General features: G+C 40.5%; 4 protein-coding genes across 5 annotated transcripts; 3 read left to right on the top strand and 1 right to left on the bottom strand.

Moving 5' to 3' along the window:
- Nucleotides 1-3,709: 3,709 nt before the first annotated feature.
- Nucleotides 3,710-8,875, bottom strand: Toll-7 (Toll-like receptor 7). The gene has a single exon (XM_014351160.2). It carries the CDS (start codon nt 8,437-8,439, stop codon nt 4,117-4,119), a length of 4,323 nt encoding a protein of 1,440 aa, XP_014206646.2. The 5' UTR covers nt 8,440-8,875; the 3' UTR covers nt 3,710-4,116.
- A 2,417-nt stretch (nt 8,876-11,292) lies between these two features.
- Nucleotides 11,293-11,846, top strand: LOC106638051 (cx9C motif-containing protein 4). 2 transcript variants are annotated; one of them, XM_014351070.2, is made up of 3 exons: nt 11,293-11,440; nt 11,527-11,663; nt 11,768-11,846. In XM_014351070.2, exons 1-3 carry the CDS (start codon nt 11,374-11,376, stop codon nt 11,783-11,785), a joined length of 222 nt encoding a protein of 73 aa, XP_014206556.2. In that variant the 5' UTR covers nt 11,293-11,373; the 3' UTR covers nt 11,786-11,846. The 2 variants fall into 2 exon arrangements, with proteins under 2 accessions (XP_014206556.2, XP_014206557.2); XM_014351071.2 differs by having other exon boundaries at nt 11,293-11,416.
- Nucleotides 11,847-12,005: 159 nt separating this feature from the next.
- Nucleotides 12,006-12,206, top strand: LOC106638053 (uncharacterized). Its single transcript, XM_014351072.2, has one exon. The coding sequence runs from the start codon at nt 12,009-12,011 to the stop codon at nt 12,204-12,206; it is 198 nt and encodes a 65-aa protein (XP_014206558.2). The 5' UTR covers nt 12,006-12,008.
- Nucleotides 12,207-12,232: 26 nt separating this feature from the next.
- On the top strand, nt 12,233-13,557 carry LOC106638050 (Phosphatidylinositol glycan anchor biosynthesis class M). The gene has a single exon (XM_014351069.2). It carries the CDS (start codon nt 12,233-12,235, stop codon nt 13,448-13,450), a length of 1,218 nt encoding a protein of 405 aa, XP_014206555.2. The 3' UTR covers nt 13,451-13,557.
- Nucleotides 13,558-23,241: the final 9,684 nt, after the last annotated feature.

Here is a 23,241-nt window from a genome sequence, read left to right on the forward strand (position 1 = left end):
GCTTCGCAGCCAACAAAAATCTCCAGCGCGATGTATTCTGGGGAGGAGAAAACGAAAAAACTGCCGCGGCATTAACAAGTTAGTGTTTGCAACCAAGTTTGAGAAAAGAAAGAAAAACAAAACAAAAAGGAAAGAATAAACGGAGAATGGGAGAAACAAAAGAAAGATCGGCGAATGCTGTAAGCCTTGGGGGGGGGTGGCTGGCACTCGGCAGCAAATTAATAATGAGCCGGGGTGTAGCGCTGCCCGATCGATGCGCCCAAGTCCCGTCTCTATCTTCCCCCGATGCTCTTGAGGTCTTGACGAGAGTCGGATTTTTGTCCGCCAACTTTTAGGGCCACCGGATAATTCACTTGACGGATTTTCAAGTGGAGACAGCTGCTCCGCCGAGGAGTTCCATTACTACTCGGCGCTGCGTTGAATACTTCAAGGCTTTCGGAAAAACATGGCCCAAGTAATTGTATCCTCATGCCGAAATAATGATATTCCTTCCTGCAACACATACATGTATATATGTACATTGTATATAATTACACACAGAGTTGATGGTATCGGTCAACAAACACAAACTCAATTCCATATACATGCGTATAAGATATATATACTTATTTACTGTTTGAAAAATGCAGCCTGCGAGGGTAAAAAAATTTTTTTCTTTTTCTTTACGCATATGCGAATAAAAAACGTACAGTTTTGTCAAAGTAAGTAATGTGACAAGCCACTCACGGCCGGGCCTACGAATACATATACATATATGTAAACATTGTTTGGGCACGTGTTGCGCCGAGATGTCCATTAATCAGACCTTTTCAACGAGAGGTAGATCTCTCATGCAAGAAGCCCCGTATCGCGCGCGAGCACGCACGTTCGGGCGAACAATGGCACGTGCTCCCGTAAAACGTACAATTATGCCTCGGTATGGGTACAGTACCTGTACAAGTTGGCGTGGCAATCGTCAAAGTTCGAAGAAACCGAGGGCTAAGTATACCGAGGTCTGGGGGGTAAAAAATCGTCCTGAAAAAGCACGATACCGCTTGGCGTGCCGCTAATCCTCCGCGCACGCAGTACGTCTATGTATATATAACCAGAGCTGGATAAATATATAACCTGCCTGATAAAACAAAAAAAAAATGCACGCCCTCTGGTAGGCATGTATAAATATATAGCTTTCCGTGCAGCATATACAGTACATATATACATACCCACAGGTAAGTATCTAAAATACACACGCTTTCGTTTTTCTTTCCCTTTTCTTCGACAAACAGGCTCTTTGGCGTACTATATATTGTACACCTATACCTACATCGTACCTAGGATATGTATGGGTGTGCGAGCGCGCGATCACGTGATGATGCTAATCGCACGGCTGGCAAACAAGACCGAGTTGCATTATAATGAGCTATTTTGCTTGCGTATATCGAGTACTTAGGTATATATATATATATGTATGCTTGAAAAGAAAATCTTTTGAAAATAAATATAAGTATGGGAGGGACTTGGGGTGACGCACGCGTTATTTGGATGGGCGAGTGATAATATATACGCTCCCTTCCTCTGTTGAATCGGCAAACGTGTCATCTATATTATACGAGTAACGGCCGAGACTCGGGAGTATTTTTCACCCCTCCGTTCTGACTTGTATCGAAGATTAGCGAAAGTGAAGCTTCGCGTCAATAAAATTTAATTCATTCGGTCTCGGCTCGATTCATCTCCCGATTTTCAATGAATTATCGCTCTCGGTTACCTACCCCTCTGGATTAAAAAAAAAAAATCGATCGATATTAGGTACACTTGAGAGTTCTTATGAGGTATCGAGTTTCGTGATTTTTGTACAATTTCTTGAAAAGACAACTCGGAGCATTCGGTTGAAAAAGTATACGCAAACGAATGAACCAAGTTTGTAAGCATGAATTTACGATTTTTCACGTATAGTGAGTAGGTATACCGATGTAACATGAACGTACTACGTATCACACGTGCTGGACAGCTATACCGCGGTACACGTACTATGACAAGTGGCATGCACACACCCACCATAATATAATATATGTATAAACACGAACGATACAGATAAATATTGAGGTCGTACGTGTTTTCGATAACGGGACAAATAAAATGAACGACGAGCAAGTAAATGTGTGCGTCGTGTATAAATATGTTCCCGAGCGTTGATTGGCGTTATTGGCTCGAGTTTTTTATTTCTCAATAACACCTTTGTGTCACGGGTGGAGAAAGGAATTACGTGGTCCTCCGCCCGCAATCTCGAATGGGTACTTACCGGCTTATTTGCTGAGTAAATATTGAATCTTATCGGCGCGGCACTCGAAAACCATCTTGGGCACACACGTTCGTGCGGTGACGTCTGGCTGGTGTTATTTTAAGGATCCGCGCGGCCCAGCCCTTTCGAGAAGCCAATCAAATGATCAACGTGCCCGTCTGAATGAACTTTCTTTCTTATTGAACAATAATTTCAAATCTGTATTGCTCAATAGGTTTATCCAAAAGTTATGGTAAAAATTGTATAATGATGAAAACCAATGTTTTTCATATATTTCATAGGATATGGTTTAGGATTAGTGTTTACAGGGAGTTGCGTAAATCATTAGACAGTTTGTTTACTTTGAAACAATAACGTATAAGTTATAAATTTATTCACATAAATGAAATAAATGGAATTTCAGCAGTTATTACGTATTTATATTTGTATACACAAATTTTCGTGTGTATAGACATGATCGTACATTGTCACAATAACGTCGTACCATGTGTAAAACGGCAGAAGTATTCTTCCATTTTTCATTCGCTTTTTGCTTTAATCGAGATTTAATCTTACACGAGGCGAAAGATTATTCGTAAATACATATTTACATATCGTACAAACAGCCTTGTTTTAGCAGTCGATATAAAATTATAAAAAATTGCCTATCTAAAGTTCACAAGACGTTCTCCTTAATTCGCACTCCTTTTTCAAGCACTCACTCGCACTCCCTTGATTCTCAAACTCTCGAAACGCACATTCTTTCCATGCATAAATATAATACACAGCGAGCTCTGCTTTGCTTCCGATCTTGATTCTTTTTTTTTTTTTTTTTTTTTTTTTTTCCATCTTTCTTTTCTTTAAGTATAATATACAGCCAGCGCTTATTATACACGAAATCGGTCACCGTGGTCGAGGCGACACCGTCATTCGCGCGATGCATTCTATTTAAGCAAACACGTAGAATTTATCTTTTTTTTTTTCTTTTTTTTTATTTTCTTTTTTTCTTAACGTTATTAATTTTGCGAGCCAAAGCGTATTTACACGAACACACAAAACATCTTCACAAGAATTTGTTCAGCTTTTTTACGTCTCATGGCAGTTGCACAAGTATATAGTTCAGCGAGGTGGGCCATCGACTGATCCGCAGATGAAGGACAAACGAACCGCGAGGACAAAAAAATAAATCTCACTTATTTCACTTATTCTTCTCAATCACCGCTCAACAGCGACGTCGCGTCAAGGAATTTCAGCGCACTCACTCTTTTTTTGATTCAAGTCTTGTTTTATTTATTTATTCGTTTCTTCTGCTACGCAACACCTTAAGTCGTGCCGATGTAAAAAGTGACAGCATCACTTTCGAAGGATTTTTCCGTCTTTCGTGTTTATCGTCTTTTCGCGGAACTTCAACTCGTTCGAACACAAAAAAAAAAAAAAGAAAAAAAAAAGAAAAGCTGAAAAATGCTTTACAATCATTATCCGATCGGCGACTATGTAATTTATATATATACACAGTGTAGCATCGCAACGTAGGACGAAGAAAAAAAAAAAAAAACAATATATTCGAGCAACAACACTCTTGTAGCGCGTATAGAGAAAATGAGGCAAGATAAGTGATAGGTAGGTGTACCGCGAAAGAATTGGCGGGTATCGCGGTGCCCCTTAGTATACACGGTAGTATATATAGGCATATCGTAGAAACGCGAACCAACAGTAACAACACGTACACACACACACATAGGCATCGCTCCACGCGCGAGCACTGAATATCGAGCGTGATTTTTCTCTCTTGAGTCCATCACAACAACAACAACAACAACAACAACAACAAAAACAGTTGCCGTAATCGCAGAGAGCCCTTAGACCAGGTAGGCCTGGCCCGACTGCGGCTTCGACTGCTGTGTGTGCTGTTGCCTCCAGGCGTGCGTCTGCCGCTCGAGGGTCGAGTAGTCCGAGTCAATGGAGGAGTAGATGTGCTCGGACAGCGGCCTCCTGGTGGCGTCGTTGAGCCCATCGGCACCTGGATTATCCTGGTAGGCCCTGTTCATCGTCAGCCGTGGACTAGGGCTCGTCGACTGGCCCGGACTCGAGCTCCCGTTGCCTGCTTGCGAGCCGTTGTTATTGCCACCCGTCACGGTAACACCGCCCTGCGGTTGCTGGTGCCCGAGGATGGCCGTGCTCGAGTAAGCAGGTGGTGCCTGCATCAGTTCGGCAGTCACCGCTGTCCCCGTCGAGTCTTTGAAGAGCGGGTGGTGGTGCTGCTGCTGCTGCTGCTGATGATGAAGGTGCGGATGATGATGATGCAGATGGTGATGGTGGTGGTGGAGGTGCTGCTGCTGCTGCTGCTGTTGGTGATGGTGGTGGTGAGCAGGAGACGGCACCGGCTTCTCTGGCCTACCCTCGAGGGTGTACGTGTTGACGTTGCGCCGGTAGAGCGACGATGTCTTGCGCCCGAGCGCGTCACCCGGTGGCAGGGCGTACCTCAGCCGCTCCCAGAACTTACGCTCGCCCCAGCGCAGGATGACGGCCGTGTGGAGGTAGGGCCTGAGCTCGAGGTCCGTCTCGAGCTCGTGGCTGACCGGGCCGACTTGGACGACGACCAATTGGCCCGGCCGGCCTCGCAACGCCTCGTGCATGGCCGCCCGGAACTCGAAGCGCGCCCACTCGGTCTGCATGAAGTTGCGCGTCAGTACGACGAGGACGCGCCGCGAGGCCTCGGCGGCTTCGAGCACCACGGGGGCGGCAGCACGCAGGCAGGGCAAGTCTCGGTGGTGAAGGCAGAGCCTCAGGCCCTCAACCCCGTGCTCGAGCTCGGCGGCCAAACTGTGGAGGACAAAGTCCTCGTCCTTGGGACTGTAGCACACGTAGCCGTCGTAGAGGCGCTCCTTGTCCTCGGGCGCCTGCGCCTTGGCAAGGAAGCGTACCCCGTAGCGCGAGTAGGCCCAGGTGCGCACCGGCTCGCGGAATATGAAGCCCATGACGCCGAGCACGAGGAGCAGCAGTACGACGGAGAGAGTAGCCGCGAGGGTCGGCAGGTAGTCCGAGACGAGGCTCTCGATGACCCCACCGGAGCCACCCTGGGCAAAGTAGTCCGAGCAGGCGGTCTCGTTGACGTCTAACTTGCGCCGATAGGCCGGTCGGACCTCGTTGTTGTAACACCAGACATCGGTGGCATCCACCACCTTGTGCGCGTTCTCCGACATCCAGGCAGTCAACTCCTGGAGGAACTTGCACCGGCAGGACCAGAGATTCGAGCCGAGGGACAACTCGGTTAGGCGGGCGTTGAGCCCGACCTGCCAGACGGGAAAGGTGACGAGCCGATTGCCGTGCAGCTTGAGCACCTCGAGCGAGCGCAAGGGCAACAGCGTCAAATTGCCGATAAAGCTGATGACGTTGTTTTGAAGGTAGAGCTCGCGCAGATGGGCCAAGTGCTCGAACTCGAAGCCCCGCAATTCTTGAATACGGTTGTCCTCGAGGTGCAGCACTTGAAGGTTGTTCAGGCCGTTGAACGTCCGATTCTGAATCGACTCGATGCCCGAGGCGTTGACGTAGAGCACGCGCATGTTCTTGCGACCGATGAACACGTGGTTCTGCAACTCGCGCAGATCGTTCCCGTCGAGGTAGACCTCGGTCGCGTCCATCGGTATCCGCCTCGGTATGTCCCGACTGCCCAGGCCCGAGCAGTCCACAACGTTGGTGTTCCAGGTCTGATCGTGGTAGCACTTGCAGTCCGAGGGACAGGTCATCTCGCAGTCGCAGGCGTCAAAGTCGCAGCAGTGGCAGAGGGCGAAGCAGTGGGCCTCATAACGGCAGAGGAACTGCTCGGGCCGGGCCGAGCTGGCCGGCACCACGGCGGTACCCCGGGGACCGGTGATGCGGCACATTGCGTTCTCGAGGTCCATGACCCGTGGATGCTGGCGCTGTTGCGCGCTCATGTTGTTTATCACCGGCAGCCAGTCCATCGAGCAGTTGCAGTTGAAGGGATTGCCACCCAAGTAGAACTCGGGCAAGGGTTGCTTGATGGCTTCCTCAGCGTCGCTACCAGGAGACAACGACGACGATGGTCCCGATGGACTGCTCAGCCGAAGGGCGGCCAACTCCATGGTCTCGATCATGTTGGCGTACATGTCGACGCGCGTCAAGTTGGTCTTTCCGACGAAGGTGTTGGGCCTCACGGTACTTATGTAGTTGTTGTTGATGAACAGCAGCTCGACGCTGTCGGGCACCGAGAGAGGAGTCAGTTCGGTGATCCGATTGTGGCTCGCGTCCAAGGTGCGCACTTTTTGATCCCGGATCATGTAGTAATTGCCGAGCTTCTCGATGAAATTGCCGTGAATGTCGAGCCACTTGAGGTTGCTCGGTATGAAGGCGTAGTCGAACCACTCTATGTGATTTTCGGAAAGATTGAGCAGCAGCAGACTCGTGATGCCGGCAAACACGCCGTTTATGTCCGAGAGAAAATTACCATCGAGCCTAATGGCCTCCAATCGCGTGTTGCGCTCGAACGTGTCGCGTTCGACGTGCTGGATCTTGTTCCGTGCCAAATTGAGGATTTGCAGGTTCGGCAGGTCCCAGAGCATGCCGCGCGTCAGATTGCCGATCTCGTTGCCGATCAAACGCAGCCCGGTGAGCTGATGGAGATTCGCGAACGAGCCGTTGTGGAATTCGGTTATGCGGTTCTCGCCGAGGTCCAGAGTCTTGAGGAAGTTGAGGTTGCGCAGGGCCTCGGGGACGCTCGTCAGTTGATTGCTGCTGAGATCCAACTCCTTGAGATCGGAGCAGTTGCGGAACGCCAGAGGCGCGATCTTCAGGCTGGATATCATGTTGCCCGATAAAGTGAGCCGATTGAGGACGAAGAGCCCGTTAAAGAGTTGGGGCCCTATGGCGTGCAGCCTGTTGTCGGAGAGTTCCAGGGTGTGCAGGTTGTAGAGAGGCCGGAAGGCGTGGGGCTCGATGTGACCGATAGAGTTGTTCCGGAGATCCAAAATTTGCAGGAAAAACAAATCCTTGAACATAAACTCGCTTATGTGGGTCAGCTCGTTGAAAGACAGATCGAGGACTATTAATCGGATGAGGCCGTTGAAGGTCGTGTCGTTGACGGAGTCGCTTTTCAATCGATTGCCGGACAGATTCAGCACGAGCAACTGTTCGAGCCGAGTGAAAGTGCCACGAGGTATCGTGGTCAAACTGTTGTACTGAAAGTGGATCTCTCTCAAGTCGCGAGTCCCCGCGAACAAGGCCTGCGGCAGGCTGGAAAGACTGTTGTAACTGGCGTTTAATATTCTTAAGCTCGCCAGGCCCGTCAACGAATCGGAATGAATATCAGTCAGGCCGTTGTGCTGTAAAAATAGATCACTCAGTCCCCTAAAAGCCGACAAAGAATTGTCTTCCGGTAGGGAGGTCAATTCGTTGCGCGAGAGATCGAGCACCCGTATGTCTGGATGGCACTCCTGGGGAACGACCGAGGATGCTGCTGCCGCGACGGTGGAAAACCCGAAATCACTGACGTTGCTAAACTGGTTTCCGGTAAGATTGAGCACTTGAAGATTGCCCAGGCCGCAAAGCAGACCAGCCGGCAGGGAGCGCAGGTTGCTAGAAATTTCCAGTGCCTGGAGCTCCCGCAGACCCGTAAAGGCCTCGGGCTCGAGCTCCAAACTCCGGGACACCGACCACTCGATGTTCAAAGTGCGCACAGCAAGCCGCTTCAGTTCACCGAGCGGTCGGAAGCTGTCCTTCTTGATCGAAAGAAGACAGTCCTCTAGTACGAGATCGTGCAGGCCGGTCAATCGTTGCCAACTCTCGGCGCTGATCGTGCTCTCGAAATGATGCGCGCTACTGCAGCCCAGCCGAAGCTTGAGGGCACCCTCGAGCGATGCCGACAGATCTACCAAGCTGGGAGGATCGAGGGTACGGAGTGTGCAGTAGGCCGCGCGTGTCTCGTTGATTTCGGCTGACCAGTGACACGGGCCACCACCCGCTACCGCCGTCACCGCCGCGACTCCTGCCTCGTCCTGGTCCACCAGTACGAGCAGCAGCATCACCAGCACCGGGACTTCCAGCCGCCGTTGCCGCCACCACCAACGCCACCAACTGCATCTTGTCTCCCTTGTGCCACTGTTTCTTCTTGTGTTGATGGTTGCTGTTCCCTCCATCACTGACGCGAGTGTGCTTATCATCATCATTCGTTATTATGATTGGCAAGCGTCAACAATCAGCAGCCACCCCCAATAGCACACTCCCCCGAAACGAGAGATGTAGAGAAACGGTCCAGCCTTCTCTCCCACCCTCGCCTCTACGTGCGGCTTCTATCACGTGAACGCCGCTCCGTCGCCCATAACTGCAGCTGTCTATCTGCTGCTTGCGCCGATTTACCCCGTCGTGGTGGTGGCACTTGGACCACACTTTGATAACCAGGTAAGCAGGAGCAGTGGTTTCCTTGGCAAAAGCTCCACTTGAGCTTTCGCGCGTCTACGATTTATTGTCGCGCACCACCAATGACTAATTCTACTTGTAATTACTTTATTTTATCGTGCACGCATACGCGGAACACCCTTGGCCAAGCCACGGTATAACACTCAATAGTAAACACCACAGAGTCCGCGTAACCGGGTATATGATGATGATGATAATAATATGATTGTTATAGTTATCAGAAGCGACTCGAGATCAGCGAATTTGGCGCACCACGGCAAAAACAAACGATCATGGCTTAGGGCTATCTTCTTCGTCCGACGAGCTGCGCTGATGCATCGTCAACAAAGTTCTCGCGCGTCATCGACTCCGTACACTGATAGCCACCACGACAGCTCGACCTTCACTGGTCGCATACTCGAGTCACACTGGCCTCGCGATGGCTGCACCCCGACTAGTGTATCCTCTCGACGCTCGGCGCTGGCGGCTGCGCGACTCTCTCTGTTGGCGGCGGCTCGACGTTTGTGTCTTTCGTCGCCGTTGCCGCCGCCCGGCCGCCGTGTATATAATACATAAGCTCCGTAGTGGAGAAAAGCGGCAGTTACCCTGGAACCGCTGCAGGGCGCGCCACTGTACGACGCACTCATCGGCCCATAGCATGTACACATGCCATGGCTTTTATATATACATATATAGCTGGTTCGCCTCTACTTTGTCGTCGTCGCACTGCACTCCGTCCGCGCTGTATACTGCACCCTCCCGTACAGCCCCTATATGCAGCCGTGGTACGGAAGGGGACATAACGCGACAAGCTTCTCCTTCCCCGCGAGGACGACCAGCGTGCGTATACACAGGTATATTGGGTACGAATTCTATCTCTCTCCCATCTCGATCCAGAACCCCATTCATTTCCCTGCGCATACTCCGAGTATATATTATATACACGCCGTCGAGCCACAAAGACGAGTGCGAGCCCCTTTTCTCATTCTCCGGGTTCTATATTATGGTCTTTTGTACTCGCGAGAAAACGAGAGCGCAGAGATTTCGGGGCTCATGCAGCCGCATCAGGTATAAAAAGTTTTCGGACGATCGGTCTCACAAAGGACGAATTGTTGGGTTTGATTTTTCAAACAGTAGCAGCAGCAGCGGGATCGGATTCCAGCCGTGCATCGAGCGTTTCTTACTCATTTTTCTTTTTTCGGAAAAGAAAAATATTTTCTTAAAATTTCGGCTTTGCGTTATAAATAATGGCACATACGTGTATATATATATTATACATGCCACACCCCAAATGAAATTGTGCACGTATATGCAAGTAAGTGAATTCAAAGCGAATTCGCTCTTTACGAGCTTCATGTTTGGAAAATAACTATAGGTAGGTACATGATAATGAATGTGGGCTTCGGCACATGAGAAGAAAAATTTCGTACTTATTTATTTAGAGATAATAGCAAATAAATCAAACATCTTGGTTGATTGACTCTTAATTGGCAAAAATGACAAGCACGGGCCATTGTGCATTTATGTATACACACACAGTTTTCGGGGTTTTAATGCCTTTATATACCGACTCTTGTTGTTGCACTCAAAGTTCATCTTAATAAACAAAAATCTTTGAATCACACGCCGATCTGTCGTTGAAAAAAAAAACAAAAAAAAAAAAACATTTTTATTGACGTAAACTACATGCACTTTATTGTCCTCTGTGTATGTTCCAACATTCATAAATCCACGAGAGCTTTCTTGTATACCATATGCGTAAGTAGTCAAAAATCGATAAGATAAGGTTTCTCATTACATTCGCTGTATACCTACATGTGCACGTAAATTACGAATACTTTGCACCCTCGCTGTCAATTTTGAGTGCGTAATAATTCCAAAACAAATATTACCTGTTTTTTTAAAGTTTTTGTTACAGGTAATGTGTGTATAGTTTAGATTCGGAAAGGCTGCGAACGTTGTAAAATCAAAATCAATGAACTAAACAATCACATAAGGAATTCCCAAACAGTAACTTCCATTCGCTCAATATTTTTCTAAGAAATATTAAATTATTTGATTACTGTAAAATTTTTTATTTCCTTTATAATAAAAAAATTTTAAGAAATTGTAGGTGCCTTCTATTTCATAATTAGCATCAGTAAATTGTTCCCCCAAAAATCGCGTCCTGCAAAGTTGATTATTTACAATATCATTTAAGCAAATATACCTTTCTCGTTTATAGAATGTACATTTTTGTGTTATAAACGTCTATATTGTAGTAAATATCGATAATTTAAAGCTAAATATAACATTTTTTTATTTAGTACAATGGTCTCCTGGATTGTCTGCCGATTCTCGACGATTCTCAACGATTTCCGATTAGGTACTTATATTTTTATGCCATTAATGATCGTCGTGAGTCTTCAGAATTTTAAACCGAATCGTTACGGTTACCTACCGCTGGTCAGCTGTCCTATTGCAACAACATCAATTGGTATAACAGTGCATACAAGCGCGCGTTAACATTAGCCAATAAGAAAACAACTACTAACGATAAGTGAGCTCCCTTTATTATCGATAGTAGCGGTATTCAAAACTTTCATTAGCTGCATTTTGTGGAGTCAGAAAGTCGGGATTTTTTACGAGGTTATGTTGTAACGCAATCTATGATGCCAAGTTCTCTATACGTTGCGTTAAATAATTAACTAACAAAAAATAGTTTAATGTCAACTGTAAAATCTGCTGATCCGTGTAAGATATTTGCTTGTAAGTTGCAAACATGTTTGAAAAGTATGTATTTGTTTTTCTTGATGTCGCAACAGCAGCGTGACCTGTGATAGTTTTTTTCACCTACAACACTTACCCCCTTTCCACAGATAATGTTTATCAGCCGTCAAGGTGTGAAGGTGTGATTGAAGAGTTAAGGAAATGCTGCATAAAACATTCGTCCATTTCTCTTGTTTGTGAAGGAATTGATACTTCCAAACCATATGAACACAACACGGTGGATTATGTAAGTTTTAATGCCATCCTAGGACTGCAATATTTATATACTTACGTATTTCAATACTTGGAATAAGAAATAAATTTTCATCTGGAAAATCTGGTTTTTTTCAGAAAGAGACTTTAAAGTAAATTATGAAAACGAATCAAAGAAGACCAATATTAAAGGAACAAGGAATAATATATCGTTATCCACGATTTTTTTTTGTTTCGGGAACAGTATTAGGTCTCACTTTTATTTTTTCTCCTATACTGAAAAGTTTCACCCAATCATCTGAAGAAATCGAACAGATGAAACTCAGTTCGCCTTTTCATTTATCGTCGAAAATTAAGTAAAATTTGAACTTTATTAGTAATGGAAGTAGTGAAACGCGCTAAAGAAAGATTCAGAAAGTATCCGGCATTGGTAGCTGAATGTCGTGAGTTAGGTGCACAGTATGCAACTTGCGTATTAAGCAAGAAAAATGTAAAAAAAGATGATTGCAAAGAAGAATTTGAAAAATTCAAGGCATGCCTTCTGAAAGCAGCTGCTCGAAATAAAACGAGACTGTAAATTTTGATTCCCCGAGTATTGTAAAAATGTCGAAGCATTTAGCAACTAGTGTCAAGGTTAGCAAGCCAGTGCCGAAAAGGAAGATGATTCAACCGTGCAGTGAGATTTCTATTCAAATGCATTGTGCCATAGCTTTGGTAATAAGGCTTGTTTTAATAATGTACTCAAATTATCACGACAAGTACTTCAATGTACCGTACACTGACATAGATTATAAAGTCTACACCGATGCAGCTCGATACATAACCAAAGGAAAATCTCCATTTGAACGTCATACTTACAGATACACACCCCTGCTGGCCATGTTAATGATGCCCAATGTTTATGTGTATCAAGATTTCGGCAAGGTCTTCTTCTCGGTGATCGACATCCTGGTTGCAAAATTAATGAGAAAGATTCTTATCTGCCAAAACTTCAAACAACAAACAGCCAACCTGTGCGCACTTTTGTGGCTGTACAATCCACTGGCGGTTGTTATATCGACAAGAGGAAATGCAGATTCATTGGCTGTATATCTAGTCCTGTGGACTTTGTACTTGTTACAAAATGATCATATTATCATGGCAGGCATAGTGCACGGTTTATCTATACATTTTAGATTGTACCCATTAGCTTTTAGTCTAGCTATGTACCTTTACCTCCAAGAGGGCAACATAATCTTACCAAATAAGAGACAGCTCAAGTTAGTGGTACCATGCATATTGTCTCTAATCGACTTGACGGCATTAAGTTACTTTTATTGCGGTAAAAAATTTTTAGACGAGAGTATAATCTATCATATAATTAGAAAAGATGTCAGGCACAATTTTTCTGTTTTTTTCTACATGCTGTATCTCACAGCCAACGAGGGGCTTAATCTGACTCAAAAATTTTTCACATTCTTACCCCAAGTTTCAATTTTAGTAGCTCTAGCTTGTCGCTACTCGACCAAAGAAAAATTACCCTTTGCTTTGTTCACCCAAGCCATTACAATGGTTACTTTCAATCCTGTTATGACGTCGCAATACTTTTTCTGGTTTCTTTCCTTGCTGCCAATTTGTATACCATACTTGAAAATGAGTTTAACAAGAATCTTTACTCTGTTATTCATCTGGATATCCAGTCAATCTTTGTGGTTATTTGCTGCTTACTTGCTCGAGTTTAAAGGAATCGATTCATTTGAGTATATTTGGATTGCAAGTATAATTTTTTTTGCCGTGAATATAAAGATTCTTGTTGATCTGATCAACTGTTATAAATTATAATGCATGGCCTCAGTGTGATTTTTGGGATCGACGTTATTTTGTAACCATCAACTGTCATGTAGTCTTTGAAAATCTAATGCAAATAAAATTTTTTAGTTTTTAAAATACATTATACGAATTTTTACTTCAAAAGTAATTTTCACCACAAAATGCACGATGAACAAGGAATGAGGAAAAAAACGAAATGAGTTTTAGTAATTTTTGTAAAATTTTTTATTGAAAAGTTCGAAAATTATGTTTATTTACAACAAATGAGCTCATTTACTACAAAGTCAATGAATTGCGAAGATGCTTTTATTTTCAATGTTAATATTTATTTTCTCGCAGGAATATAAAATTCATATGTACAGGTAGCTTTGTAAATTAATAATATTATAGATTTTTTTTAAAGGAATATAGTCGTAGCAATAGTCCGATATAAATATTTATAACTTTCTCAAATCTAGAATAGTCACAAACAGTAAAATATGACACAAAGAGATCGCTTTTGGATTAGTTTCTGAAACTAAAAACGATGTGTCTCGACAGTCTCTGTGTATACAGTGTACGTATTTTTATGACAAAAAAATTGCACCACCAAATACTACGATTTATTTTTTCTTTTTTTTCTTTTTTTTTTTTTTTTTTCAACATTATTGAAAATCTACAATGAGTATCAGGTGTTTTCGTAAAAAAGTGTGCAACAGCGCGTCATACCGATACAAGAATCGCATCACCCAGTCACTCTGAAGTAGTTCGTCTATTTACAGTCGTACTTACACGTATTTTGTTACTTGCACATTCAAATGTAATTCGGAGGGGTTTTAGGGAACATTCGATCGCCCTCCCAAAACCTTAGGTACGTATAATATATAGATTACTTCCAAAAGCGATTCCTCGGTGCCGCTTTCGAAATCGATGAAGCGACAAAGTCCAGTTACGCTCGCGCGCCAAGAGAGAATCGAATCTACCAAAGAAGGTGTGTTCAAGGGTCGAAAAAATTTCGCTTCAATAAACCCAAATCAAATATTACCCAGTTAATTTTTTTTTTCACCTATGGGGTACGTACGTACCTCGGAAGATGAACAAAAAATATCACTGCGTTTTAAAAACGTTTCAATAATTTAAATTTTAACCATACAGGTTTTTGAAATCTTCCCAAAATGTGCTGTGCTATGTGGAGTCAACCCAAGCGAAACTTTTTGATACACGAACACACGCACACTCACACCTGTGTATGATACTCGACTTGAGACTTTTTCTGAAGTGGGCCGTGGGTGTGCACCTATTTTGTATATATACATTACCTACATAATAATACATCATAACAATACATATGCCCGAAAGGATGGCGTTGATGGTGAAATATACACAGACAAGCGGAGTCCGACAAATCTCGAGGCGAGCGATGCCAAGTTATCAAAATAATCTCACCAAAGACTTGAACTGTAGGTACATACAATAAATGTAATAGCGGACAGACAAGAAATGTATATAATCCAAATTCATGTATTTCTTATCGTCTTACTTCGTTTTTTTTCCCCCAGAATTTTCATAAGTCTTACTTGTTGTGCCGCGCTCGCCGTCAAACCCCGTAAATTATTGAAAATTTACAAAATCGGAAACGCAGATTCGACGGACTTCTTGCAAGTGTAGTAAGCGCATTAATTTTTTCACATGTATTCCAAAGAAACGCACTCTGGCATTGGTAAAAAGATAAATTTTTTACTGTACTTTATTTTTCTTACTAATTGGTTTCTTTTCATCCGTTCTGCTATTGAGTCAATTATTTAATTCTTTTCAAGTCGATTAATCGTATGACATCATACAAGTATACATTTTTCGAAATAAATTTTTTTTTTTTACTTCCTCGTCTTTTTATTTGTACAACTAGATATGAAAACGCACGTGCGACTCAACTGGTGCGACGATTTTTATCATACATACTACACTGGCAAAATCGCATACGTTCTTTTTTTTTTTTTTCCTTTCTTTCTTTTTTTTTTTTTTTTTTTTTTTTTTCATTCAATCGCTTTACATAGAAGAAAAAAGTTAGCAGCATAAATTGAAATGGTGAAATGAATTATGAAAAAAAAAAAAAAAATTAAAAAGGTAGAATGACACTTACCATGAAATATATACGATAAACAAAAATTGTGCGTGAAAATATTGACAAAAGCTGAGTGCATTTTTGAATATGTGAAATATTCAATCTTAAATTAAAATCTATGGATTAACGTGAATTTTAATATTTAAAACTTTCCAAATGTTAACATTCATTAAAATGCTTTCAGCAAATGTGAGTGTTAAATTGAAAATACACTATTTATAAATGAATGGTGAATGGAAAACGTGAACAAAAAAGGTAAAAACGTGCGTTACAATTATGATATGGCAGGATTTAATAAAATAATAACAGCTGCAATACATAATTTTTCCAAAAGTATACAAAATAAATTGATACAGCTCAATAGATGATACATTTTGTATATATACTTATATAGATCTATTAATCGTTGCATGTAGTCTATATTTTAAATATAAAACATGTATTCGTGGCACGCTTAGGCCAATGAAAAATATACAAAAGGCACGTAATTATAATATAATACGTACTTATAGTAAATAGACGAGAGTATTTAAATTACAAAAAAAAATTACGTTGTTTAAGTCAATTGAAAAGTCATTATGTAATTATGAATAGTTCAGATGGTGGAAAATTTTCCAAGGAAAAATGTAAAACGCAAAATGTATGTAATAATGACGATACTATGGCTATGAAATAAAACATTAGTGTTATAGTACTAATAATTTTCACGTAAAGTTTAACTTCGAAACATATACTATACAAAACGTAAAATACATTTATGATAAAAAAAAAAAAATCGTCTTTGGCAACAAAACAATGTATTTCGACTTTCCGCTAATCGGTGCGAAATATATATATAATATGTATATTTTATTTTAATAATACATTGTAACCGATAAAGAATGCACTCTTGTATGCTGCATGTAACATTGAAAGTGGAATTTTGGTTTCGCTTAGCTGTTTAAGCATCGACTCGGCCGAAAGCTCGAAATTATCAACACGACATATTCAATAATGTTTAGATGAAATGAAAATGAACATAATTAAAATGGCGATGCCTTTTTGTTTTGGCTACACGCTCACTGGAACCTTTTTTCATTGCTATTTTTTTCTTTGTTGGCACACTATTACTAAGATGGTTCAATAAACGTAGATACGGAGTGAGAGAATTAGGGTTTCAGGCTCGATCGATTTATTGATTTTCGTTTTACGTGCCCACTTCTATATTCATAAGTGGAAGATCTCGGGTAATTATTAATTTACGTTTAATTTTTCTCTTGAATTATGAAAAACACATAGCAAGTACCTAATCACCTCGATTTTTGTATTTATTTGTATAAATAATACACTGGTTTTTTTTTCTTTACATACTTTTGAATTTTTTCTGCAGGTACGTTTAAACTTTTGTTTCATTCCTATTGCCCGTTAATGTATAAAAATCTATTAAAAATGATAAGATGGTCAACACTTCTTGTTTCCTCGTCCAGTATTATGGAACAGTCGTTGTAACTCCTTAAAAGCATAAGGAGCTTAACTAGTTGTGCTCGAGATGAATTCTCTTACAAAAGGTGAGTGAAACGGCATTTGTTTACAAAAAAATCTGAATCGTATTGACAAGTAGTAAACTATTATACATCGCGTAAAGAGTTAAAGTGAAAAATGTCTTTTTTAGGATGAAATACTTGTGTTAACGAACCCTACTCTGTTTAATGTATATTTTGATTTTTTTTTCTTTTCTTAATTCGTTTACATTTGCCAAACGATTTATTTCGAGTATTACAAAAAATTCTACAGATTAGTAATATAGGTAAATGTTTTTGCAAGAGAAATTTTTAATACAAATGTTTTCACCGTTAATTAAAAATTTTTAAGCCTTCCGATAGGCGTAATTCACTGTTGTACTTATTTTTGGTAATTTCAACAATAGACAAACACGTGCAATTTTAAACATGTTTCTTGTGTTAATGCAGGCTAACAAAGTCATCAAAGTTTTTAGAAGCGACGTAGGAAATTGTAGATAACAAATTTTTTTAATTCGAAATTAAAATTAAAGAAAAAAAACGAAAAAGCAGTATGTTACTTTTAATCAAAGTGATCGAAAAATTCTATCGTAAAATTCTAAAACTAATATTTTTTGCGTAATTTTATTAATAATAGATCTTTTTTAACGATTGAAACGACAAGTGAATGTAGCATGTACTTAATTACTTATTATCATATTTCTGCTCCACGTGTATCAGTCAAATGTAAAATGAATTATCATTTAATTCTTATTCGATGGTTCACTTATTTAGGTTTATACAAGACGATTGTAAAATAGATATTCTACTGTCATTTATACTGATTAAATACTGGCTCGCTCTTACACTTTTTATACTTGGCCGAAAAATTTGTGCATCATTGGCAGTCTTTGAAATACACCTATGTGATTTTTGTGGAAGAAAATTGAGTTGATGTACGGTGGCAATAAAAAAAATGCAAACCAAATAAAAGATGTTAACAAAGTTTTGTCATTATTATACGAGAAAAACTAAACGTCGAGCGAGTCGTATTATGCGATAGACTATATGAATAATTCTTTAATAGGCCGTTAACTCTAATCTTAAAGTATCAAAAAGATTGTTTAACAAAATCAGAGGAATTTACAAATCGCCTTTTTTGTGACGGTAGCCAAATCCAATTGACAAGAACTGATTCGAAATGTGCATATTATGGCATGGTTAAGGAAAGACATTTTAACTTTTTTTTTTCCCGTGAAAAATTATGTAATTATTGAAACTCAATATTTTTAGAAAGAATACATTCATAAAATTTTTTAAGCAAGACTACATAAGAATATAATGAAGAAATGTACCTAGTTATACGTATCTTCTTTTATTTTTTATTTTTAAACTATAATTCTATGTAAATACGTATTTATCTAATCTTCTACTTTATCACAGATTATACGCTGAAACCAATATGTATTTTTTTTATCATACATTAAATAGCAGCGCATTAGTTTGTAGCAACAAGACTCAAGTGTTACCGACTTTATACTCAAAAACATGTAGTTGATATTTGAAAGAGTTTGTAGTTTTATAAAATTTTATAGTTATTCAAACCGACTATATTTGTCTCAGTAAATGCGTAAAAATGTATTTCCTTAAGGGTACAAAAAATATTTCTAAAATCAATTGCCAACGTTCTAATATGCGACAGAACGATCGTCGGTTGGATAGCGTGTCACTAAAAGGCGAAAAATTGCACGTATAATTGAAATTTTATTATAATTGACGGATAATCAATTAATACGTGTAAGGTGATCCAAAAGCACAAAAGGCATAAAAGTTTTATCATCTACTCTGCTTAGTTTAAAAAATTTGTTTCTGTAATTGTAAATACATTTATTTTAATAAACATTATTAAAAACGACATAAACATCTCTAATTTAAATATAGCCCAGGATCACCCAGTACATTGATTGTTTGGTTTTTAAAATTTTTATTTATTTATTAAGTCGATACTTTACCACGCAATCCCGCATAGATTACTTTCCGCAGTTGAGCATATTATACACGTGTTGTTACGCATGTGTAAAATCAAAAGGGGAATGTCAGACTACTTGTTCGTGAGATAATGGCTCGTCGATTAATCAAATTCTTCTATAAATCCTTCGTTTGTTTTTTTTTGGTTTTTTTTTTGTATTTTTTTTTTTACAGTGGACATTTTGTAAATACCACCATTTACAATTTCACGTTTGTATGTACATGCAACAGTAGTAGCATTTCCCCACTACTTATCGTATTGAGCTTTTGAAGCTCAAATGCGCAGATAACACAATATTTTATTGTTTTTGCAAATTCATCGAGCAAACATCCACGCACACAATTGCTTATCAGTATAGGGTGTGTAAATTTATTCATAACTATTTTCTTCATACAATATAATATTATGTTTACCTACGTACGTTTGCACACTTTATTTTTCAGTTTGAAAGTACTTTAGAGTCTTAAGTAAATAACAGTATAAAATCTCAATTTTTTTTTTTCATTCGTAAACAGTAAATATAGACATGAATCGGTCGCTTTGTCGCCGATAAAACTCGAAATTATCAATATTATCTGTCTACATTTGCTCTCTCCTACAACAATCGAGGATCAATAAAGAAAAAACAAAATTTTCATACTTTACAACAATTTTCGTTTAAATACTAAAATGTAAGGAAATAAAGGTTTTTTTTTTTTTTTTTACAACGATAGCTCTCATCACGTGCATGCATCGTGGAAACCAAACAAAGTTTACGAGTTCACTTGATGGCAAAGCTCGAAGGATATATGAGCACATGCGAACTGTGGATTCGCAGTTGCCAAAAAAAAAAAAAAAAAAAAAAAAAAAAAAAAAAAAAAAAAAAAAACACTAACGAAACTCGAGCGTAAAAGAGAGAGCGAGAGAGAGAGACTTGCTGCAAGCGATAATTCTTGTCTTCCCTCTCCTTCGTATCCTTTTTATTTACACTACCTCTACATGCAGTTACAACACTACACGGGTATCCTCCTGCCCAGCAACGCTACGTGTAGTTTTAATTCCCAACCCTAAGGGATCCAGTCAATTGTAACTTATGCATGAGCGTACGGGACAACACGTTTCGGTAGTCGTTGCATAGTAAATCGATCGGTATTTCCTCGGAAATCGGCATTTTCCCGGCGAGTTGACACGTTTTCTTCCCTTCACCCCCCGTCCCCAAAGCAATACACCTTGTACCGCTTGCCTTTGAAGTGTTCGCGTCGCGGGAGGGACCTCCTTTCCGTCGAAGCATCAATATTAATACCAGCCCAGCTCGAGCCCAGCGCCGTTTGACTTTTTATTCACACGTTTCTCCGTACGCAAGTGATACAGGTACACGGTGTGGGTTAAAATAACTTTTTTTTTTCGGGGATGAAAAGGAAGTGAGTATTGTATCACCGTTGGAAAAAAAAATCAAGATTCTGAAGTGCAAGTGTCTGAGAATCGTTTATTGGCTATTTAGTGTCTGTACGTCCAAACTCGTAAAACATTTGCTTGGGTTAGCTCTTTACTGTTGTTGGACTCGTACGAGTGATGCACTCATCAAATAGTTTGACCAACCAAGATTTTATCCAACAGCAATTTAGCTAGCACATTTGTGCATTTCATCAACAGAGTGAAATTTTCTATATTTCGTTGTTTTTGTGAAAAAAAGGAGTGGAATCTATCGACCGTCTAAAGTAGGTACCGCACATGATTTAAACGAAGATTTTTAACGCTGATATCCATTCCTACCTTCTTTTATTGAATGATTAATAAGTTACCCTGGTTTTTATCAACATGAATTATTTTTATCGTTAGCGAATGTTTTTTCCTACCCCAATCAATCTCTAAAAACTTTAGGGCTCTCGCTTGTGCATTTTTTCGTGACGAATGTTCCACCGTGCGAGCGCTATTTTTGCCGAGGTATTTTTACTCCCAGAGTTAAAATCAATAGACTTCTGAACTGTTTTATTTTTCAACCCCCTTTTTTTTCTCTCCTCGAGCTAAACGTTGTTACTTTTCGCGATTTTTGAAACATTGCACTGAAATATACGCCCACGATTGAAAATGCCGGAAATTTTTTAAAAAGTTTTTGCATTTATAAAATTGCAGCCACAAAATCTTCAATCGCTAGGGAGTATGTGCTTATAACTAGAAAACCTGAATTTTTTTTTTTATTTTTTTTATTTTACCAACAATAACAGCAACGATAACGTGGTTTAACGTACGAATGTAATCGTTCAATTTAAATAAATTTGGCTTCGACCTCATTTGCCGAAAAATAAAGTATCTTATTGCACGTATGAAAAGCTTTTCCCGATGTTCTTCTCGGTACTATTTTTCCCTCGGCCACGCTTACGTGAAGCAAGCACGCACTGAATTCAAAAACAGCCGGGTGTATCCTCCTGACGCGGAATGCGAGAGAAACCGTGCTGCCTGCAAAACCGCGTACGTATACACAACAACTCGATAAATCCTTGACCGGAAAAAAGTAATTTCAAAGTGTACGGAGCTGGCCGCGAGCTTGCAAGGAAATTTGCTTTTTAACGCTTGAACGCGCGCTTTATACCGAACGTAGACGCAGGTATTCGTTCGCGTATTTGCAGAAAAAGCGATTCATCAAAATACTAACTCTCGTATTTCAAATGCGATTTTAATTTTGATAACAAATTTATAATTAATCTTACTTTATTTCCTTCATTCGCATGAATATGTACAATAACCTAAACGTCACTTTAAATTCAACAATTTTCATGTTCTTTCGAATTTAATCCAGTATTGGAAAATTTATATGTATTATATATTATGAATATCCACCAGAATCATTGGTGCACTGTCATTCGTTGAAGTTAATTTTTGAAGAAAAAAGTTTGTGTACGCGATGAATAATTTACTTCTGGAACTAAGTATAATACTAGAATCATTCTGGACACGTATTTTAATTGAAAAAAAGAGGTAAAGAAAAAAAAAAAAAAAAAAAAAGAATAAATAAACATAGAAATGAAAGAAAATACGCTTGAAAAAATTGATAGTTTCCCTTTTCTCTCTCGCTCTCTCTTATTGTAACTCTGTATATTTACGACAGACGGTTGTCTGATGGTTCTAACGCTGAACCGTAGTCTCGACAGACTTGCTCTGCTCACTTTTTCAATGATACCCTATACATGATGTAAAATAAAAATAAAAGACCACGTCAATACATATACAAGATTGTCAATACCGTGCTTAATGGCCGCCTTAAACTTTAGCGAAAAATTACCCTATATAAAAGAACTATCGTACCTCCGATACTTATTTAAAGTGTCTAAGTAAATTTACACAATTTTCAGAGTTGCTTCGTCGTCTCTCTAGGTGCAGCGAAAAAAATGTATAGTTGTACGCACACACACGTCCCTCCGGCGCGCACTTTTAAAATGCCGTACTAGGACGCCGCGACGATACATACACCGATATGCGCGCGAAGAAATTCGCTAAAATCTACCTATATATTATTTATACAATGAAAAATCGTAGCGAATCTTCTATATATATATATATGTATGTATGTATGTATATACTTCATTTATGGTATGAATCATTATTATGTACAAAATCGTCGCGGCGTTCACGTATTTGACTGCATTAATCCCAGTAGACGAAGAAATTATTATTACAATTATTATTGACATCCCGATTCTTCGATCAACTGCACTCTTACGCTTAATTACCCTGCGCTGCATGATAAAGATATCGTCGTGTAAGTGACGTCTACCTCTGAATTGAGCTAATTTTAGACATTTGACTCGATTGGCCAGAATAAAAGTTGATATTCATCTTTCAAGTTTGCTTAGGCAATGTGCACTTTCAATAACATCATTTGTTCTCTCTTTTTTTTTTTAATTTTTTTTTTTTTTTCTCTTAATCGAAATAAACAGGGATATGTGCGGGGCGCCACTCACCTGGACTCCCTCGACAAAGCTGCCGAGAATCAACGTCGCATGTGATAGCGCACACGTACCGCGTTGTGGTACCAGGGATACGAAAAACTCGGCAACGAAAGTCGCATCGTAACAGCGACTCCCGCGATCGCGTGGCTAGCTACGGCGATCGGTAGCCGGGGAAGCGCGGGGGTCGCGAGCCAGCCCGGGCCAGCCGGCGAGCTCCCTCAGCTGCAACGGCTCCTCGGAGCAGCTGGTCAGATCGGTGGTGCTCGACG

This window comes from Copidosoma floridanum, unplaced genomic scaffold (genome assembly GCF_036245765.1).
Source record: "Copidosoma floridanum isolate Cflo_tuat_1 unplaced genomic scaffold, Cflo_Japanese_pri ptg000009l, whole genome shotgun sequence".
Classification (NCBI taxonomy): domain Eukaryota; kingdom Metazoa; phylum Arthropoda; class Insecta; order Hymenoptera; family Encyrtidae; genus Copidosoma; species Copidosoma floridanum.